Source organism: Cyanistes caeruleus, chromosome 1 (assembly GCF_971803275.1).
Source record: "Cyanistes caeruleus chromosome 1, bCyaCae1.hap1.1, whole genome shotgun sequence".
NCBI lineage: Eukaryota > Metazoa > Chordata > Aves > Passeriformes > Paridae > Cyanistes > Cyanistes caeruleus.
The window spans coordinates 85,806,990-85,830,486 of NC_141701.1; the positions used below are offsets into that span (position 1 = coordinate 85,806,990).

Genomic DNA, 23,497 nt, shown 5'->3' on the forward strand with positions numbered 1-23,497 from the left:
ACCATTTTAAAGAGCTATTTTTATTTGGCTAAATAAGATTCAGGTATACTTAGCCACTGAATTTTAAAGTCAAGTTTATTTGATATAATATTTTAATAGTTTTTATTTTTATTTCAACATTGGATAAGCCTATGATAACATACTCATTTTGTTATAAAAAGTAACAATGAAGAAATGTTTACTCCACTGAATTCTACAGCATCAGTATATTTTCTTGAATCACTTACTGTTTTATATAGAGATTGTGTTAAAAATTAAAGACAAAAAGAAGAAAGCACTTGTAAGGTTCACAGTCAGCTTTGACACGTTTCAACTGATTCTGCTTTGAAATTCAATCTCTCCATTTTTAAGTAAGAAGAATGTATCAGCAGGAGGTAACCAGAACAGAAATCAACACATTTATCCCTTGGACAGGATAAATCCCCTGAATCCTCTCATCATGTTGGAGTTATCACCTGTACCATACCCCATGCAAAGCACTTTGGAAAGACCACTCTTAAGCGCTTTTAATTGCCACGTAAGAACAATTTCTTCTCCTCTCATATATAATCCCTGGCTTTCAACATGAAAGCCTGACAATGCCAACAACTTCTTTCTTTGCTGGAATGCTTAGGTAGAAGTTTAAGAACCTAATGTTCTACAGGGAGTGGTTTGAGAGTAAAGATGACCTGGGAACTAATTAATGAGATTCCTGAACTCGGGTGATATTTCTTAATGTATTTTCAGAGAAGTTGTTTGTCAGGGGAAGAAGAGCAGCAAAAACTACAGCCGAACACCTCATCAGCCGTGTGATGTCAGGCAGTGTGAAGGCCCAAGCTCTTCTGAATTCTGTGATAAAACAGAAATGTCTCAGTGATGAATACCATCAGCAGCAGTGAGTGAACACTACGCAGGCTGTCAGTCTCAAACTGTAGTGCTCACAAATCCAAAACAGTCAAACAGTGGGTCAGGGCATGAGCCTAGCAAGATCTCCTGGCTCTACCCAGCAGCTGAGCTAACCCAGACCAGTTCTCCTGAGCAATTTCACAGACAGCTTAGCTGTACTCCCAAGTGAGGGATTCTAGACCTAAAGTGCCTCTCCTTTTACACAAGCAAGATGATGCCTTTCACCATTTTTCCCCCTACTACTGGAGTAAGTGGAGTTTGCACCATGTTTTCAGCAGTATTTTTATCTCAGTTGTGCAGCTGTGGATGTATTTATTCTTTTAAAATAAAACCTCCACAGAGACAATAAAAGATTCCTACAAACAGAAGTGTCCTGATTTACTTTTCTGTCTTAATAGGACCTATATTCATTTAGATCTTTTGGACACAATTGCTCCAGCATGCAACCACCTACACCAGAGCTGAACATATTTGTGTGTGCAGATAATTCCAGCTCAGTGTAGTGAAAGCTGCAAGCTGCCCTGAACTTGCATTTTTAACTTATCCTACCTATTTTGCATTATGACAGAAGGACACACCCCAGAATAAAGAACTTAACCGTAACACAAATACTGTCAAGGATTCATTCTATATTAAAATGTGAGATTTGCCACACATTTACTATGGGTCAAAATCCTGTCCTGAGACAGTGTTACTATCATCTGATATTAATCAAAACCTCAGTTCTTTCAGATTCAGGAAATACCAAATCTAGAACCTAAACCTTTGGGTTCTGGCACTTTCCTCGTCCAAGACCAGCCAAGAATACAGCTGTACACAGGCTACAGGAAAATCCAGTCCTGTGACTTGTGGGTTAATCTCAGCACTTGTGACCTAACATCAAGCAATGAGACTCTAAAACTTACCAATTTGGAACATAAGCTTCTCTGAATTTAAGGTTTCCATTCAACCAATATTGAGGATCCATTTATTTTGGTAGCACTCTGCAGACCTACAAGATAGGATAGTGAAACAATCACCTACAGGAGGATTCATCCCACACACTGTCAGCAAACAGGTGTATTATTTTCCAGATTTCCCCTGTAAAGCTAACTGCATGCAGGCAGTAAGAAATCCTAACAGGTGAATTAGCCCACACATTTAAGTGATGCCTCATATGAAATTACAGTGTCTTACAGAAACACTCATCATCCTCCAAGAGCATAGAAGGGCACCCACAGAGAGGTCAGATTAAAATTAAGTTGGCTAAACCTAATTTTTTAGACTGAGGTATACACCGCACTAGTTTAAAAACCTCAAGGCTGGTGATGCCAATATTTATGGGTTTTCTCTATTTGGGGTAGTGGCACCTGGGTGGTGGTGTTATTACATGAATACAAATGGCAAAAAAAACCCTAGACTTCTTTACAAGTATGCTTAATAGGAAAATGTACCTTAACTCTCCTTTTCCTTCACACCTAACAAAAAATTTCATTGGTTGACCTACCAAAGGAAAAGAAATCCATTTTCAAGCTAAGATTTATACAAAAGATGAAACATTATCCCATACATTATTATTAAAGCAGCACAGAACCTTCACCATCTCTACTATCATGAGGAAACACAATTTTCAGGAAATCTTCTTGCAGTCTTTGACAGCAAAGCTACAAAAAATGTGAACCTGTCAGGTTCTGTGCCATCAGAAGCAGTCATCTGCCTCTTCCAAGTCACTAAGTATGGCAAATATCTCAAGCAAACTTACATCTCATCTTCTACACTGATCTAAGCTCTTGATAAGACAAAAGCCTAAAAGACTGTTGTGAACAGCCCAGTTAAATACTCACACACATATATCCAAGTAGCAACACATGTAGAAATGTGCTCTTTTCTGAGTATCAATAAAGAATTTATATTTATTCATTAACTGTATGAGAATACTGTATAGGTTTAGAGATTACACTTTTCAGCATATTTCATCACTGCAGTTATGCCATCCTTGGTCTTGCTAACACTCAGATCTACATGCTATTTCTGCTCTTTACAACTCACTTTTGAACACAGGTCACTGAATCAGCTGCTGTGTGGGTGTAATGTGTACCTTGTGGGACTGGGCTGGGTTTGTCCAGATTTTTCTTTTTCTTTTTCTTTTTTCTTCAGTATTCTTAAATTTTATTGTCTTTTTTTTTTTATACAATTTCAGAAGCAGAGGGTGTTACATTGTATTGTGCATAAAAATCTTAAAACCAACACAGGCCTGAAATAATCTACTTAAGGAAAAAAACAACAACAAAACCCCAGCCTTAACTGCATTTACCCAATTCAGACAAACTCTTTCACAAGTGGCAATTTCAAACATCCCAACTATTTAGGTCAGGAACATGATGCAGATAGGAACAAAATATTTTTTAAGTACAGATTTCACATACAACAAAAGAGTACTTTCAGACAGTGTTATTGTTTACTCTAGTGAACACTAGTTAAATTATTCACTTCCTGATCTCACAGACAGTCATTATAAGTTTTTGACTTACTAAAGAAAAATTCTATTAATTTCCAAAGAAACCAATTTTACAGCAAAAGTGGAGCATGCAAGGATTTATAGCATCATGATCTAACATGCATCTAACAGGGAAATGCAGGTGAGAGGAGGCACATTGAAAATTGGCAAGCAGCAAAATAGTTGGTCCCTGTAAGAAGGACTGATTAATTACAAGTAAATGAAAAGTATATGCTTCCGAAACAATACTGCAAAAAGAGACAAAATATCATGCCAGATATTACAGAATTATTTACTTTTAAAAGGATTTTTAGTAACACAGGACATAAAGAGTAATGCTGCCTGTCATTAAGCTGCATCTAATTGCTAAGGAAAGAGTTGTAACAAGATCAGTAAGCCATCCATTCCATAATATGAATTACCTTTACTTTTTGTTACAACATTTGGATAATGTTTACAATTCTGCATTTTTGCACACCTGCCACAAAAGCTAAGAAAAAGTGTTTTAGCCTGTTATTCCATTACCAAATATTAAAAAGCTCTCAGTGAAGAAAGAACTTACTTTAAGCTCAAGGTGTTTTATCACTATTGATAAATGCATTTCCAGATTTTAGTTCAGGCATCAAAAGATTCTCCAAAGAGAGGACTGGTTTTATATTCAGAACTACCATTATTATGACAGCTAAAGAGCCAGTCTAGATTAAGCTTTTTATTTTTTGTTACATAAGTAATAAATCCCAGCTAATTAATAAACCTTCTCTCCACCAGCCACTGCATACCTCAAGAAGTGAACTTGTGGACATTAGCTCATCTTAATTTAAATCTTTCAGCTTTAGGGGAAAAAAAAAAGAAGAAAAAGAAGCAGAAGCAAAGAGCACTTCATTTAGTGTAAAGAGTTTAAACACACATGAATTTAACATTTAAATATCCTCTAAGGCTGCTAAGTACACACTTGGAACATGTATTTCGGCTTTACTAAGACCAGCTAGTGCTCCCACTCATGATATGACATGCCCTGCCAACAATGCAAAATTAGATATGTTTAGCACAATCAAGAATGTGATCATTTCCTCAAAGCATGGGGGAGGGGTAGGGTTGAGGAATCAAAACACTACAAGCAAAGCTGCAGACAAAATCATTGAAAAAACTTCATGGTGAACTTAAACCACCAAATTAAGATATAAAATTAGTGAATGAACATGTTTCTGGTTTTTTTATGTAAGTTACTACCACTTTTCCCAGCACCCCTTCACACACATGCACTGATACTGTCACCTACTGGGTATTTTTGTATTTATCCCATTAGTATTCCTTCCATACATGCTCCAGAAGGGAAAGAAGAGCCAGGAAGCAATTCCCTTAAGCAAAAAGCTTTTACAGAGCCAAGATCCCAAAAAAGCCTTTACAGAGCCAAGCAATATATGTAAATACTTGACTTGGGTGGGAGAGCATACCTTAAAGTGTGGGGTTTTGTTGTGTTTAAAAAGCCACCAGATCTACAGAATTTTTCTGACAGAGGGATTATTTATGCTTATCAACTCTGTGAGCAGAGCCAACATTTGTAGGGCCTCTCACTTCCATGTGTTTGCAAGTGCCACCACAGTGGCACAAGAGCAGAGCACACATTTGAAAAGCTTCTTGCCTATCAAGAAATGAAAGGATGCTGTATCTTCCAGGCAAACATCGAGTGTGTGTGGGAAATTCAGAAGAGTATCAGGGGATCAGCATTTTCAGCATGTCCTCCAAGTTGCAGCTCATCTTTCACATGATCCTGTTGCTAATGAAACATGATCTTGGACACTGCTCTGAGCAATTAAAGGTTGCAGTCTGTTTTACCAGTAGCAGACCTACTGCATCTAAATTTGGCTTCAACCGTAAGTCTAACCAAGACAGACTGGCCAGAACCATTCCCAAATTTAATTTTTGATCTTTTTTTCTAAATCAAAGTTCAGAGGGACAACTTCAAGTGTGTTCCATGTCGCCAATTAAAACCAAACAAATCCCAGAAAGAGGAAATGTAGCAGAAAAGGAAATTTTCAAAAAGCAATATGAAATTACATTAAGGTAAAATAATTTTTACTTAATGAAGAAAACACACAAAGAATTTTCTGTAAAGACATCAAGGAGAACATTTAGGTCACAAATACAAAGGAAAAGAATGACTTTCAAAAACGCAAACATCAAGAGGTATTTTCTTAAAGGACAAGCCACCCCTTTCATTTACATTCTCACTGACAAAATCTAATTTACAATGTTTAATTTCATATTTGCATGAAAATTCTGAAATATTAGTCTTACAGTGGAGAACCTGAAATAAACCTAATCAGGAAGAAATCACAAACTGAAAAAATTAAACAGAATCACAGAATGGTCAGGGTTGAATAGAGGACAAGCCCCACATAAGCAAAGCTGTTTTCATTTTTACACCCAAAAATAAAACATACCAATGAAAACATTTGAGTTTAAAAAAGCTAATGAAAAGTGAACATATTTCAAGAATCTAAGTCTAACACCAAGCCTGGTACAGTAACAATTCTCCTCAAGAATTTCACTCCAGCATTATTATAAGTATCTCTGCTGTACCAGTTCTACTACTGCTATCTCTCAATAAATAATGCATTGCATGACCACTGCATAGCCAGCATTCTTCAGGTTTACCTCCAACTGTTGATGCGGAAATGAAGAGGAAGAGGCTGACAACATGTTCATGAGCAGCTGTCAAGGCAGTAAATTGTGTTTTCATAGGTAATAAGTACCTTCCTAAAACAAGTTACATGTGTTTACTGTGGGTCAAATAGCAGCACAAGGACTAGGAGACAGTTCTAGATCTGCAATCATTCTTCTAGACAGTGACTGTTTTCGATTTTTTGGAACAGTTTATTTTGCAGGGGTTTGGACACTTGTTTACTTATGCACCTAAACACCATTAACAGTGCCTGGCCACACTGCTCAGTCAGCCTCCCAGCAGAAGTTGTTTTCCCATCACTCTCCTTCTCCTGTAACTTTTGAAGCCCTGTCAGTTGGTTTCTACATAAGCTAAGAATATTTAATAGAGCAAATGTCTGTCTCTGAAGACATGGCACACTTGCTACCACAGAGACTGAGAGCCATCTGTCCCAGTAGCAAAAGAGACGTCTATCAGCCCCTTCACACCCAGGTTTCCTGCCAGACATCTGCCTACTCTCCTGTGCCATCGTGTGTGATGCCACAGCTCCAAGGCTGCGGGATGCAGCACCACCCACGGCACTCAAGTGTTGGAGCACCGTGCCCCTGCCAAGTGACTGCAGGAGTATTTCATTTCTTCAGCTCAGTGAACTCAATTTTGCCACTGTGGACTAAGGTGGATATTCCTTATCCACTATGCCGCCAGGTCCCATTAGGACGAATTCTCCACAAGCTGTTTCATTTAAGTATTACACAAGAATCAAATTGGCTCCCACTGTCCTATGCACCCACACACCAAGTAGGAGGTTTTGGGAAGGCTCTAACACAACATAGCCTGTTTCCATCCATGCATTCACTTGACCTTATTTTCTAATCCCGTAAAATGCACAATTCAGAAGAAAGAAGGAAGGCTTCACTTTTTAAATACCAACAAGATGGAGTGGATCCAACAGTTCCAAGCAGACAGTGCTACAAGGCACTTTCTTCTGTGTAATTCAGAATTTCTAATGTAATTGCCTTTTCCCATCCCCCCGGCATGATGGTTTACTATAACCATGGCAATGCAAAGTCTATTTAAACAAATCACTTGGTTGAGTCAGAAAGACACCAGAGCATCAGTCACAGAGGCTGGGCTTTTGACAGAGGTTCACTGAAGTTCAAACCAAAAAGATGAAGTAGGGAGCTTTCCAGAAGATGAAAAGGAATGTAGTCAAGGTGGAAACCAAACTTTATGATATTGAAAATCTTGAAATATGCCTATATGTGCAAGTTGATTTAAAAAGTTTTGAGAGGACATTCCTATTTTTAATAATTTCTATAATTAATCTTTTAATTAATGGCTGTGGAATACCAGAAGAGAAAAAAAAAGGTGTGGTTAAAGTCCACATCCCTCCGAACTAGTAAAGACACCCTTTTCAGTTAACAAGCCAGGAATATAAGCAGTCCTTGTCTTTGCAGTCTTTATATCTTTAAATAGCTGTCTTCTGAACACAAATTCCAAACCAGGATCAAACAAATCCTTAAAGATCAGTATACCTAATTGCCATAAAAAACCCATCAGTTAAAAATTGTTTAAAATTAACCTGTTTTGTTAAATCAGGATCACAGTGCTTGGTTTTTGCATATTCAACATAAGAGAGAAAACTACCAGTAGGGAAAAAATATCACTTTTCTCTAGAAATCCTTTTCATGTCACAAAATAATCACTCTTACACAGCACTCAATACTCAAGAGTACTTTTTTTTCCTCCCTGAGCAATTTACAGAAGTGGTAACATAAAGAGGACATCCATGCAATCCACCTGTATGTGTTTGCACCTGCTGTGTCAGAGAGACCTTGTTCCCTGCTCCCAGTGCTGGTAATGAAGGGCTGTGATGCCAGCACGCATTCTTGTGTGTTTCTGCAGAGCTAACTATTAAGAATACTTCCTGTCAGAAAGGAAATGAACCTTGTCACAGCTGGAAAATCATCATCTAGTCTTCCTGTGTAAGTGGTCTGAAGGGATTACATTTCTCAGTTACAGTGTTAATTTAGGCTTTTTATGCCTTTTATCATGAGTATTACAGGTATTAGTTAGGAAAGACTAATACCACTGTGGGAAAGATAAGAGGACAAAGATTCTTATCACACCTGTTTACAATGAAATACTTCAGTTTCTAGTTTATTATCTTTCAATTATTTATTTACATTCCCAAAATGACATCATCTGCTGTGTTGAATTAATTTCCTAGAAGCCAATTCTGCACAATGCAACATGATCATATTGGACTGTTCTGTTCTGATGTTTGAATGGTCCACCAAAGCTTTCTTGAAATTTTTTGTCTCTGCTATATGACCTGTTACTCTTTCAGGCCTGCAAGTGAAATTTATTTAAAAAGGGAAAAAAACCTCCACATGAAAATTACAAATGTACTAATATACAAAGAGAAGATTCTGGGAAGGGAAATGGTAAAACATTTGAAAAGGTTGATGCAAATTACAGATTTGCTATCCCAAATTTTCTGTATTATCCCTCTCACCATGCTTAGGGGTTCCTCAGGAACAACAGAGGAAGCATTGGCTGTTCAAAAATTCAACACAAGTCTATAATGCTGTTAAGTCACATCTTTAACACACTTTTTCAAAGAGAGAAATACAAGCATAGAAGTTTAAGATCCTTGTCCTGTGAAAACCAACTATAACAGGTTTAAAAAGTGCTTACACATCTATCTAGATTATTGACCAGCACTCAGCAAAAGGAAACAATGTCCTTTCAAAACAATGCAAGTAATTAATACCTGAGTCAATACTCATTCCCAAATACATGTAGTGTACTCATGTATTAGATGTAATAAACAGGATTACTCATTCTTTAAACACTCTATAAGGAAATCAGAGCTATTTTCATGACACATTTGTGAAGGCAATTCAAGTCCAGCTATTCTGAAAATGAAGTATTTTATAATATTATGGTATTAGTTTATACTATATATACTCAAGGCTTCTACTTGTAAAATCCTCCTGCTAATTACTACACAAAGCAAGAGTGAATCATACAGTAGTTATTTTATGCAACAGTATTCAAAACAAGAAAGAGGAAAAGGGGAATTTAATCCTCAGTTATTTGTGTGGATTTCCTGCACTAGAAAATTAAAGCTTAGATTGCTCAAAGAATAAAAGCCCTGAACTTGCATGAGGGAACTTAAATACTCAGGGGAGTTGTTTAAGTGTTTGATGCATAGAAGGTGCTAAATCAGTGACCTCAGTAGAACCATGGGGACTATATGGAAAAATCTGTGATTTAAACAGTGGGATTCAAGATGAAAGCCAGCTCTGAAAGGCAAGTTGTGCCATTCTGAATAAATCTTTGAAATTATTTCCGCTTCTCTTAAACATTTGTAATCTTTAAAGAGGAAAATCACCACAAAAGAAAAAAATAAAGATGTCACTTGATAAAGTTTTAGGCTCCATAAAGATCCCACACATATTACAACACAATTTTAATGAAAATCATCAAGACAAGTATATCAGTTAATCAGTCCTGTTAGGAATTAGTTTCATTCTTCCCAGTTAGCTTCTGAACACTGGCAGCTGATACTCACAGAAGCCACCATGGTTTTCCTTTCTTTATATGAACTACTGGATAAAACTCAGCAGCTAAAAGGACTGGACTGCCCTCTCTCTGTGGCTTTTTGTTAACTACTTAATCTACATCTTAAACAGAACTATAGCCTCACACTTTCAAGAAGTTCACAATAGTAGGTTATAATCACCATAAGCTTTTAGATGATAAGACTGCACTTTGTGGCTGAAATAAGGCAATAAAATTTGGTTATTATATTGTTTAGCACCACTAGCACTACATGTGAATTGAGGCCTTTAACTCCCAAGCTCTGCCAGCAGAATGCACAAGCCATCCTTGTACATGAACACTTTTATTACACATGAATGAAAAGCATCACTAGATTTAGTGTATTCTCAGTTTTATTTTCTGATGGGAGAAAAATGGCTGTGAGAACATTATTTTGAATTGTAATACTCAACTTGAAATACAAAAGTAAGTATTTGAAAGATGTTCAGCAAGACTTAGGTAACATTAATGAGCTGATGGGCTAGGGTTGCTTGGTTATTTTATCCTTTAAAATATATATACACCTAATGCCATAGTCATAAAAATCTTAAGTCTCAATAAAGAACTGCCCTCTTTATAAACTTGAGGTAGATTTTAATAAATAAATTATATTCCTTAATACTGAACAGAATAAAGACTTCTGATTCATACATTCCAGCTATCCTTGTAGCAAACAGGTAGGAACCATAATTTTAAACTCTCACATCGGTAAGGAGTCCCTGCTAGGATTCACAGGCAGAGAGGGACACTGGAAGCGTTTGAAAAACAGAAAACAGCCCGTGTGATGTTGTTCATCTGCTGCCCCCTCCTGGTGGAAAGCAAACAAAGCGCCACAGGACAGCCAGGAAAACAGCTGGATTTCCAAGTCCTGCTTCCAACACTTTGCTGGTAACCTCCTGACAGCAGATTTTTCTCCGTTTAAAGGAACTCCTTTAAGTTTTACAGTATGAATAGACTCTAAAACACACTTCCCATGTGCATCTGTTAATCTGGGCATAACGAGAGACAACTGTGCGACGAAAGGAAATGAGGCAGCTTGCTCTGGCACTCTGTGCAGGGCACAGCCCGTGCTCTCAGAGTCACAGTCAGCACAGCAGGGTTATCCTTACACCTTCTGCCATCAGCTATTCCATCTGTGTCGCTGGACACACCACTGAGCTGGCTGTGATTCCCAGCAGATCCTGTTCTACTGTGGGGACAGGGCCTTTAGTGGAAAGAATTACAAGACAGCTGCAGGCAGCGAATACAGCTCCTGCCAGTTTTATGAGTTTGCACCTCAGGGGGCTGTAGGAAAGGAACAGTGTTGACATGAAGTTTGTTTTGCTGTACAAAAATCAAGCAAAGCTCGAGCCAGAAGTAGGTATGAAAAGTTCAAATAAATTCTTAATGTCCATGGTTCCAGGGAGAGCTCCAGAGACCCAGTCCATAAAAGTTCCTTTTTCTTTCAAAAGAGAGCAGTAGTGCCTACATCATATCTCACATTTCAAATGTAACCTCAGACAAAATTTGGATTTCCCTACTCCACTGTTTCACAAGTCACAGTTGTAATGATGTAACAATGTAAAGTGCCTAACCTTTTACTTCTGCCACTGATGAGCTTTGTTAACTGACCACTTGATTTAAAAAAGGCCAGAAGACAGATGCCCATGTGCAAGGTACATCATCAGCACATCGATCTGCTCCCAACTTACTAACAAAAATGCTCTAGCTCACTTCAAGCAATTAGGCCTTTGACTAACCTAACCCAAATTCCATTTTTGGATTCATTTTATTATTCTAATATCAGAGAGTGACTAAAACATGTATTTATTTCTTTCCACATGAGCAATAACAACTTCAAATGAGGAAAGCCAGATTCAGCATAGACAATTAAAGTCCTAGAAAACAGTGAGATAAAGAAGTCTTCGGGGAAAAAATCTTTGACGATTTAAATTAATTTATGATACACAACTGTGAAATTAAGAAAGCGATTTCTTTAGCTAAACTATTGCAAAAATGTTTTCAGATAACATAAGAGACATGTATAGCCATAAACAACAACAAAAAAGAGAAAACACCCTAAGCCAAATGCACATACTTAGAAGAAACCAAGAGAAAGAGATGTACTCAAGCTTCTCTACTTAAGTATTAAAAAAGCTATCAAAATATTTTGTAATGTCAACTCATGGACAGGCAGCTGCATCAAATGCCTTCTCAAAATCTCTTTGGAAAAAGGATGCACTTGAGGCCAGGCAAAGTCTTGGTGTTAACTCTTACAAGTCCAGAGAAGTACAATTTTATACTAACTGATAAAATTGATGCTTCAGTTAATATTCCTCTTAAAAATGCAGCCATGACTCAAAGGAAGCTGGTTTTTCACCTAGTTAACTTGCACCATTCCAAGAAGTCCCACAGCACTTCTTTTGGCTCCTGAAAGAGCCTATTTCAGTGGCTGTGCTTTGTTATTGTGTGGAACAAACTATAGCAGAAAATCTTAGCTGCACCTTTTGACCAGCACATACTTAATTTATTCCAAAGACTGGTACCATCACAAACCAAGTAGGAGGTAGCTATTTTTATTTCTGTTCAGGCTATCTAAGAGCAACTTTCTTACAAAAATATGTAAGTAAATCAGCAAATAAATAAACATGCCAGATAACAAGATATTCTGCAGTTAAGAAACAAAACAAAGTTTTGCTATAATACAGATCATACCTACTGTAGGTATGTAGATACTGCATTTAAATTAGCTTGAATTCTACTTTCAAGTTGCTTTTGTGTTGAAACACACAGGATTATCTTCAGACTTTGTTCTTCTCTTCCTCTCTTTCATTTGTGGGTTTGGTGCTTCTTCATGATGGATTTGTTTGTGATGTTCACTCAACTGATGTCTGGTTTTGAATACTTGATCCTGAAATGAAGAAAAAAGGGGCACTAGCAATTCTGTAATTTTCCATATGCTCCTTCAACTCTTCTCTGGATTTCCATTTAAGACATAACCCTAAGCAAACTAATTAAAAAAGAAACCCAAAATACACTATACCAGTATTCTATAATACCATCAGTGATGGAAAGACTTAAAAGTCAGATATGAAGCTTCCAGGTGAAGAAAGAAAAAGCTGTTGAGAAAATAAATCTTGATCCTCATTCTGTGCTGTTTGTGAAACACACATAAAATAGAGCTTCCCATGAAAAGTTGTTTGTTTGAGTTGGTTTTTGTTTGTTCATTTGTTGTATTGTTTGGGGGTTTTTTAACCTGTAGGACAAAATGAGAAGCAAGTTAAAGTAATTTTGAAGAAAGAGCTGCCCTTCTTTATTCTTGTGTACACTGCAAATGCAATGAATAGGCAAGTGATTTATAGAAATGATCAACTACCATTCACACACATCTTGGAAGTACAGATTATCATTATTGGATGCACACTTGCATTATAAAATTGCTGAAGTGCTGCTCAACACAATGAAAGATAAAAACAAAATTAGGTAATCAGGTAAGCACAAATTACAATCATAAAAATGACAGCATTTGAAAAGTCACTACTGTGTTTGACACACCTGCATGACAATAAATATCCCTTTCTTTTTAAAAATGACAATGCATTAAGGAGAAACATGATTTTCAGGTTTCTCATTTGATCTGAATCCCTTTATTTTACCAGATTACAATGTATTTTTCATATAAAAGCTTTATCATACAATGCACATTTCTAACATTCCTGTCTTTTCTAAGTTTCCTCAGGCAAACTTCCAGTGATCCTAATACATGTAGATAAAGAACAACCAACCTTTTTACGTAATACAGCTACTATGCTGCAAGGAATTGACTTTCATTGTGTTATGAATATCCAAAAATTGCTAAAATAACATAAAATGCTAATTATGTTGTTAAGACTAATGCAAAGATCAGTGAAATGTCAAACCAAGACAAAACCTTAAGAAATACAGTGCTGCATACACTTTTAAATATATATCATACTTTGTAAAACTAGGAAAGGAAAAAGCCCATTACATGATTGAGAAGATATCCAGTGCTTGTTTCAGAGTAAATTAAATACTTTCAACCATGCAAGTACCATTTGGCACAGAATAACTAAATTTGACTCAAATGTTTGGTCCTGACATAGTATGCCTATTAATGCTTTTATACTAGCAAAAAACTACTAAAATACCTTTCACCACCCTCCCAAAAGCTTACAAACAAGATATAAAAGCTGATGTTGTTATATAAATGTATCAATCTCAAAACAGCTGTAACAACTCTGAAGATAATTTGTAAAAAGCAGAACTTGATAATGTGAGACATTTCAACAGACTGCTGTTTACAGAAAGAAAAAAATCAAAGATTTTTTTCCTCACCCAGTGTCACTGAGCCTTATTTACTAAATTGCCCATTGCTTTTAATGTGATGATACAGCAGGCATCAGATTACAAATACTGCTGGATTCTGGAGTCTCTAGTGATCAAGAGAAAAGGGAGGATAAATTTCCAGTTTTGTGACCACATACAGATAAAAAATATCTAAGAATCTTAGTGTTTTTTTCATTTGCTGTATTCAAGCTTAAATAAACACTTACCTGACTCTCCAATTCAGTGTACACCAGCGTGGTTCAGTCAAGACACCACCAACACATGTATGGATGTTGTGATGGAGCTGAAGCCCATAACTCTAAAGGGTCTGTATGCCACAGGACCTAAGGAAGAAATATGTGAACTTTTATATAGCCATGTACTGTATGGCACATACATAGTGTATAGCAATGTAGAACTTAGTAACTCAGTACAGTACATACTGCTAAAGAAGATAGCATTCTGGTCATTTATTGTAGTATATTAAGGTAAATTCCCAACATATTTCCCACAACACAAAATAAAAGCTGTATTAAAAAACTCAAAGTCTCAACTCATTAAGTTTGCTAAGACAAGAAATAAAAATTAGGTATTGCCAAAATGAAAGTTGAATTGCCAAAATCAAAGCTGCCTTTGTAACCTTAATCTCATTGCTTTTTGTGTTATTTACTCTGCTCTCTAAAGAATAAAGCGAGTCTAATGAAGCACTATCCATTCCACAAGGATTACTGGGAGAAGAAATTTGTATACAGGCAAATAAAGCAAGATTTTGCAAGTGTACCCACCCACACAGATGAGTGCTTGGCTTTTTGACCTGTATTGAGAGTTCTCTTAAAATTTTGGTGTTGTTTTTGTTGTTTTGCTCTCTTTTCAACATTCAACAAGTTTAAGGTTTCATTTTTGGAATCAAAATACCTAACATGCTAAAACATCAATGCCTGGTTTCATAATGGGGAATTATATATATATATATATATACACATACACACACCAAAATTCTCTGGATGTTTGAACTAATTGTCATTTGAGTAATGGCAGCAAAAGTAAATAGAAGTGATTGTTACTGTTAGAATAGAATAGTGAAGGTTAGTGTTGACCCTTCTTATTTTAACGCTGGTTCACATGTCTGAGACTAAATCCTTCTGTTCACTTCAAACCAAACTGTGGCACAGGTTATTCTCATTTTCCGAGACTCCCCATTATTTTACTATTTACCATTATTTTTACTATTTTACTATTTTCCCACTTTACCATGACTCATTATCACTTTTCCTAATATGACAAATCCTGCTTAAATTCATCTCCTAATCTCATCTTTACCTCTGGCAACAGCTCACAGGTTTCCCTGCTTCACTGGTGTTCAGTATCCACCACATTTTACATGCTGTCTACAAAAGAATCAAAAACCTTTGCAAGCCAGGTGCCAAAGGAAACTGGCAAGTTTTCCTAGCTCCTGTCCCTGCCTCCCTGAAAAAGTCTGTCACAACTAGCTTCCTGCAGTAAGGTATTGTCATTGTTCATTGCATTTTTCAGAAGCACTGAAAAAGCCAAATCTTAACTGATTTTCCATCAGGAGTGTGGCCTTTCAGCTGTTCTAATAGATGACACCACCTGAAAAATGCTTATATATTTCCTGCAAGGCATGTACTACTAGGACTTTTTAAATAAAAGGTATCCACTTCTTGCAGGCTCCACTTAAAAACATTATGAACAGAAAGTTTTCCCCATATGCATTCTAGAAACTTGGCTGAATCATTTTGGTTGATTTGCATGTCTGACATAATTAAATGTCCAAAAAGAAATCAGAAAGAGACTAAACCCTTGGGTTAAAATAGATCGAAATTGAATATTGAAGCTGGATGGTCATCATGAAGAGTATTACAATTTTCATGTTATTCCAATCACACCGGCATAAAGTTCAAGCCAGAAAAGCTTCAGACATGAAGCATCCTTGATATTTCCCACAGTATAGTATGCCCACCCCAGTTTAGTAACACAACAAACAACAAAATTAATAGCCTTCCTTGTATGAAGCAAGGATCTCTACCTCTTGCAGATGGAAATCAAGCTTCACTGAGATGAAGCAGCACTTGACAAAAGAAGATAGACTTGCTGCTACTAACTTAACAAGGCAGAATTTCCTTTTGAACTAACAGCTAGTTATCCAACCAAGCAATTATCAATTGCCAAAATGAGCCCATCAGAAACTCAAAACAACTTAGTATGTATTCAAAACCCAAGCATCTCATCATGTCCTGCCATCCTGCACTGAATGCTGGCTTCTTTACCTACATAAGAGTTTCTGAGCTGCAAGCTCAATGCAGCTGCCACATCCCAGCCCACCTATTGCCTTGGAAAGATGGGGATCCTTGTTTAGTGCCTTCAAGTAAACTCTAAGAAGTCCCTAATCCTTCCTCCCTGCCCTTCAAACCACCATTCTAATCTATCTTGATGAGTTTTAACACCTTCTTCTGTCAATTAAAATAAATTTATTTGTATGTACACTTGTATTAAGTGAATAGTTAAAGAAAAAAAGAAAAATAACTGCAAAAAAATCTTGCATCTTATATTCAGTATAGTTAGAAACAGCACCTGTTCTTGGCACAGATGCTTGCAGAGTTTGAGCCATCCCTTTGTTGTATTAAAAGCCATGGTTTGTTACAACAGCTTAAAACAAGAGCAAATACGTTAATTTAAAATAGAAGAAATTTATCCACATTAAGATTATTAATATAAATGCTCAAACTTAACTCCTATGTAGTTTTAAAGTATTTTGTGGTTATTTAAGCAATACGAGGCCAAATCTGGATGAGATGCACAGTATTTAAGAACAAAGAGCAATTATTGATTATGAAGACATAATTGGACCATGGGGACTCCATGAGCAAATCCAAGGTTAGCTCAGCTCTAAGAATACTTAGTGCACTCACAGTATCAAAACAGAACAAAAACCAAAACTAACCAAAACATGGTACAAGCAGCTCTCAAAGATTTCAAACCACAATTAAAAATGAGTTAGCAAAATATGCACTTTCAGTGGAGTTATTTTGTTGTGAATTATAAAGCATAAGAAAAATATTGAAGGAACAGATACATTAGAACACCCAAGCTTCAAAGGAGTATTTTTAGTGACAAATACAATACACTTTACGTGTCCATTTTATTCTAAGCACATCTGCTGACAGTCTAAATTTGGTCTGGAGAAAGTAGTGGTAGGAGGTTGCACAGAGGATTCCTGTTTAAAGGGAAATGCAGTCAAGACCACTAACCCTCTCTTGCAAAGCTTTTAATATAAAATCATTCAGCTTCCCAGCGACTTCTGAACCATTTTTCTAAGATTTAAGATGCACTTTGTATGTTGCTTTCCACTAACCAGTTAGGCTTTCAAGTAGGTTAAAAGCTACAACAAGCATATTGTACCAAATAACGTTAGTGATTCCAGTGAGAACTCAACACTAAGTTAAACACAAGCTTAGTGCTAAGAAGCTGTGTTTAAAACTATTTCAAAAACCATCCCCATAGTCAGCAGAAAGGCTCTCATTGTATCTGCCCCACAAGCACAATAAATCAGCAGACAACAGTTCCTTATAATTTTACAGTAAAGCTTCCTTTAATGGATTAAAACATCTGAAAAACATTAGCAAATTGAAGATTTCTTAGTTTCTTTATTGTTTCTTCTGCACCTTAAAAATGTATAGAAATTAGCACAGTGTTAAATATTTAGAAAGGTTTCCTTTGCTTATATTTATCACAAAAAATGTAAGCAATGTTCACAAAAAATATAAAATATTTAAAATTCCACAATATTTCCAATAGCTTAAAAAATCGTTAAGTATTTAACCTATCAGATTTTTCACTAGGAAGCTAAAATTAAGTAAACTTTCTGCATATTAACATAACAATGAATAGTAAGTTATAATCTTCAAAATTCATCGCCCCCAGACATAATGGAAATTGTCAAAAGAGCATCTCAGAAAATCCAGTCCCAGGTTTTCTCACTACAGTTGTAAGGAAGATGGATTTTTCATCCCCACGCCTCCCACCCAAAAAGAATGAGATTACTCATTCAAGAGACAATTTATAATTTGTTAATAAAAAGCAGTTCTCCTTTCACTTAAAAAAACAATAGTCTGTATAAGCACTCATAAATTTTTTCACTGCTGTAGTCATCTCTATTTTGAAATACTGTGAATTTCAATTGTCTTTCCATGTGCTTTGCTTCAGAGATGTTATATTAGACTGCAGCCTTGTTCTTGGCTTACAGTCACAAGTAATGGGACACTGTAAGTTACTGTGAAGCAAATAAAAAACCTGTTTTTCTTTCAGTTCTAAAAATTACCATTTTCTCAATTACTTTTCCTCCAGAAATTCTGCTATAACCTTTTAAAAAATTCTATCTCCTGCCCTGTCAAGCAGAAAAAACCTCAGAACAAGCCCGTGTATCACGAAGACAACAAAGGCATCAAAACTAGACAGCATAACATGTAATCCAATCTAAACCTTTCAATCAAAACCCTTCATAATCTAATTACATAATGACACAGATGCCTGGCTGAAACCACAGGGTGCCCTGTCATTCCACATTTCCTTCACATTCCTTGTCTGTTTCCTTACCTGACCACTGCTGCAAACTCCAGAGAACACCCATGAGCCATCACCTTATTTCACCATGACCTGTTCTTTTACTCAGCCATACTGAGACATCAGAACCAAATCAGCAGTTCAACCCAGGAAGCAAGAATTTGGTTTGTATCCCAGCAGCAGCCAGGGAAACCTTGCTAAAGTCAATTAATCACTGCAACCACCTGCAATACTGAATGGTTAAACAGAAAAATTCCCAGACTACCTTTGTACACAATCATTCAAGATTTTTACCTACAGACATGAAGGTGAGCACTGAATGCATTTATGGATGCATTTGGATGCAGATGGATCCGTTTTATGGATGGCACAGCACTTGAAACTATGAACAGAGGCATCATTTAAGCAATGAGGAAAAATGTATAATCGGTACAAAAGTGTCATTTATAGTTAATGCGAATAGAAATAGAATACTGAAACAGTGTCCTTTCGTGATTTAGGAGACAGATTACTCTAGTCAAGGTCTTTCATTTTATAAATGGAGATACTATTTAAGTACTAGAAATTTCATGAAATGTAGAGATAAAAGACACTCACCTTGATAGAAATACCTTCTGAGTAATGTTAAGAGTCATTAAAAAGACACCAATATTGAAATTGTTGGAATACGACTGTTAACTACTCATAAAAATATTCAGAATCGAAAATATGAAATGAGACAGGATTTTGAAGAAGGAACATCATCAATAAGTGAACATTTATAACATATTTTTAGAATTTTTACCGTTCTTATGTTTTCTTTGCTCAAAACAGCATGATGTTTAACAGTGGCTTCTGATGATAGTATTTACAGCTCATACTGAAAGGCTCTGACAAATTTTGCATTGACCAAAGAAAGTTATTTGCAGTGATAAGTTTAACCTGAGGAAGCAACTGGATGAGAGTGAAAAATAAAACCTGACTTACTGGTAAAATCACTGTGTGGGCACATAACTGTATCCTGGTACTGCCAAGCAAGCTACATGAAGATTGCTTATCTGCTCAGTTTCAGATGATGTGCAATGAGATGAGGTTTCCTCTGATGGCTGTTTCTGCGCACTTTCCAGGCACTTTATAAAGTGATATAAAAGCACTTTCACAGATGAAGCACTGGTAGGTTTCTTTTATCCACATGTGTGATTTTCAGTGATTTTCCATTAAGATCTACTCTGTCATGTGACAACAAAAACATTTAAAGTCATGATCCATGTCACGATCCTTTAAATGGATTTTCTCAGCATCATTCAGCTCTAATGCTACATCCCACACATTCAGAAATGCTGCTTTCTCTCAGAAGCCAGCTTTAAGGCACAAGCATCTTCCACAGGGCGAATAGAGCCTTTAGATCCAGCTTTCAACTGATTTTCCTGTGATGTTTACACCTTGACTGAGCTTTAGGGGCTTTTAATTTCCCCAGCAAGCGTCTGGGTTCTAACAGTGAAAACATGACAGATGCTAAGAAGCACAGACTGGGCTTAGCTGTCCTTTCTCTTGGAATACGGAAGTCAGCAGTGCAGGGTTCCTCAAACTGAAAATAATCTGCTACTTCTCCAAACAAGGTGTTCCTTTCGCAGGAGTGAGATGCACGAGGATTATACTTGAGCTCATGTCACAACAGCAAGGACTCTTATTTTAAGGTATCTGATACACAGGCAACAAGACAGTAACTTTTTACAAGGTTTTCTTTGTTTTCATTCTTTTCATCTCCAATGCTACATAATTCATTTTTACCATGGTCCATTTCAGGGCAGCCTGAAATTCCACGCACCATATCAGTTTCACGCATTTGAACCAGGTGCATCCTGATCTTACTTTTGATCCTGCTTGTGAAATGGCAGAGCTTGCACTTACATAGCTCCATCAGAAATATTTCCACCAGACCAGGCAATTTGGGCTTCAAAATCCTGAAGCAGAGCAGCATACAGGTGGGATGCTGTGATGTCCTCATGGTGATGTGCAGATTCATTGAGAGAACACATCGGTATTAGTAGTTAAATTTGTTAATTTTCTGTAGTTGCAGTAGGTTAGAACATGGTGCTAGTAGCACTATGGTGGTGGGTGCTATCCCTATATGGGACATTTACTTAAGAGTAAATGTCTTTTACTCAAGGATCCTTGTGGTTCCCTTCCAACTTAGTCCAACAGTCTGTGAATCTGTGAAAAGACAAAAACCAAAGAGTTAAAATCCACTTCATGATTTTGAGTGTCTTAGCCAAAGTCTGGGGAGCAGTGACATTCAGATTCCAGCCCTAGGGATGTCTGCAGATTTTACGACCATCTGCAAGAAGTGAGGGTCCTGCATGAGAAAAATTATGCCATAAATGACTGCTCAAACCACCTGTTGAAATTAAAAATGAAATGCAGCTTAGCAACGTTAGGGCATTTCTCTGCTAAGTTTACAACAGCGCCTGTTAGCAGACATGCAGCAATGATCTTAAATCTAATACTCATTTTAAAAGGCGAAACACTGGCGAGAAACCTGCACCCTCCAGCCCAGGTGCCACCGCAGCGCACCCGGACACAGCCCCAGCCCCAGCCCCGGCCCCGAACCGCACCGACCCTTTCCCTGCAGCCCGGCACAGCCAGGCCGAGCCTGGAAAGGCAAATTAAGCACCTTTCAACAGGATCATGGAATTACAGAACGGCTTGGGTCGGAAGGGACCTTAAAAATCACCCAGTTCCAACCCCCTGCCATGCACAGGGATACCCTTCCACTGGACCAGGCTGCTCAGAGCTGCGGCCAAACCAGACTTGAACGCTCCCAAGGCTAGGGCATCCACAGCTTCCCTGGGAAACGCATTCCGGTGTCTCAGGGCCCTCACGGCGAAGAGCTCGCTCGCAATACCTCATCCAACCCCGCTGACTCCCGGCCAGATCCCTTCTGGCCGGATCCACTCCCGCCGCCGCCGCCGCCTCCCCCCGGCCGCCCACAGAGGCGGGGGGGGCGGAGCCTCCACCGCGCTCCCGGCCCCGCGCGCGGGGTTCACTTCCGGCCCCGCGTCTTCCCCCCGCCCCCAACCAGCGGCGGCGGCAGCGAAGGAGTTCGGAAGTTCAAAATGGCCGCCGCGGCCGAGCCTGAGCAGCGACCGCCCGAGTAAGGACCGGCTGAAGGGGGGGAGGCTCCGCGCCCTGGAGCTTTGGGGAGGAGGAGAAGGGAGGTGGACGGAGAAGCGCGGGTGAGGGGATTGGGGAGGTGGGACGCGCACACACGGGACGGGGACGACGAGAAGCGGCCCGGATGGAAGTGGCGAGGGAGGAGGAGGAGGAGGAGGGGGGTATGGAGAGAAGGATGGGGCACGACGGCCGTTCCGGGGGAGAGGGGTTACTGTAGGCGCCACCGGCCCCGCGGCGAGGCGGCCCGGCGGGGCCTGGGGCGCTGGATCCGCCCGTGGATTCGGGAGGGCCGCGCGGGGGGAGGGGGGAAGGGAAGCGGCGGCGGGCGCGTGTCCCCGGGAGTCCCGCGTGCGCCTTCCCGCCCTGCTGGCGCTCCGGCCGCGGGGAGCCGGGATCGCCGCCGGCCAACCGGGCTTGCCGCTGGCGCGGGGGACGTGGGACGGAGGAACGCGGGGGAGGGATGCGTATCCCCCGCGTGGCTGCGGGGCCGCTGCCCGCCCGGGCGCGCTGGGCTCGGGCATCCCTGAGGCCGCTCCGGGCCGGCTCTCCCCGGGATCCCCCCCCGCTATCAAACGTACACACACTCCCACACACCCTGTCCGAGCGGAGCCGGGGGGCTCCGGGCTGCAGGGTGCCGCGGGGCTGCCCTGGGGCCGCCGAGCCGCTGCCCGCCCTGCGGCGAACCCTCCTCCCTCCTTCCCCCGGGCCCCGGCCGCTCTCGCGGTATAGAAAGTGCCCGTGCTGGTGGAAGCAGAAAGTGATTTGTTGCCGCCAGCCCCTCCTTCCAGCCCTCGAAATGACTGGCAAGTCCCGGCTCCCGTTGGGAAGCGAAGATAGAGCTGCCGCCGGAACGGGGCTCCCGGGCGTGCGTTTTCCAGGCACCCCGGTTAGTGCCGTGGGCTTTGGGTTTGTCCGCACTCAGGAGCTCGTGAGCACAATCTTCTGGAAATTCTGCTGGGAGTTAACGATCTGATGCTTGCTCGCTTCTTTTTACTACATTAGTAGTAGCCATATAAATTGTTTTCTGGGTTTTTTTTTCTCCTTAAAGAGTTTTGATTAGAGGCATGATTTTATTGTTTATCCTGGGAGTAGAAAAAAGGTGAAGAAAAGCAGTGGGAGTATATGTGAGCCATGTAAAACATATGCACACGAAGAATAGTGTTTAGTATTGTAGAGAGAAAGTGAAGTGATAAAGTAGAATCTTATGATAGGAATTCTGTATGAGGGACAAGATTGGTGAAATCACTGCACATCCTTATGTGTATATCTTTATCCTGCTTGAATTCAAAAATAGGAAGAAGAAGGGCTATAACAAGTTCATGTCACAGTTCTTCTCTGCTTAAAGCCATTAGCACCTAAACATGTAGACATGCCTCATCACCTTCTAAAAAAAAGGTTTTTTCATCCATGCCATTATGCCTCTGAGGCATTGAACTGAAGTTTACCCATAGTTTAATGAAATTACTTGAAATAATAATTATGTCCCTGTACAGGAAGAAAATGAGCTATTTTTTTGCATATTAATGAACCTATTTTTTTTGATTGAGTTACAAAGACAGCTGGCAGTTGTTTTGGCAGCCTGTAGTGGCCTGAGATACTGCCAGGGTGATGTGTCTCATCTGGCACCTTAGCCACCAGCTGGCTTTTCCAGAATTTAGGATGAGGTTATTACATAACTTTAAAGTACATACCATAACAAAAGAATTTCCTCTGTTAATAAGAGAAGGAAGACTTACCTGGAACTGATGTGCTTTGTATTGTCTTTAATATTTTTATAATGTCTTGAAGTACCTTTAGTGTCT

At 38.9% G+C, this 23,497-nt stretch overlaps 1 protein-coding gene and 1 long non-coding RNA gene across 15 annotated transcripts in view; one reads left to right on the plus strand and one right to left on the minus strand.

Moving 5' to 3' along the window:
* Positions 1–22,398, minus strand: LOC111923824 (uncharacterized). 10 transcript variants are annotated; one of them, XR_015290133.1, is made up of 7 exons: positions 21,427–21,557; positions 19,509–20,735; positions 14,189–14,305; positions 13,971–14,067; positions 12,330–12,525; positions 1,791–1,876; positions 1–828 (listed from the first exon to the last, which is right to left on the minus strand). It is a non-coding gene; the product is annotated as an uncharacterized LOC111923824 (long non-coding RNA). The 10 variants fall into 10 exon arrangements; XR_015290136.1 differs by lacking the exon at positions 1–828 and adding an exon at positions 12,658–12,870; XR_015290130.1 differs by lacking the exon at positions 13,971–14,067.
* The window catches only part of PRP4K (pre-mRNA processing factor kinase PRP4K), a 25,190-nt gene continuing 23,217 nt past the window's right edge, over positions 21,525–23,497 (plus strand). For 3 of the 5 annotated variants that reach the window (XM_086900532.1, XM_086900551.1, XM_086900541.1), the window contains exon 1: positions 21,566–21,675. In XM_086900532.1, coding sequence (XP_086756658.1) covers positions 21,638–21,675 — 38 coding nt within the window. In that variant the 5' untranslated portion in view covers positions 21,566–21,637. Of the gene's footprint in view, positions 21,676–23,497 lie in introns of all 5 variants that reach the window. The other 2 variants (XM_086900561.1, XM_086900571.1) reach the window with 2 other exon arrangements.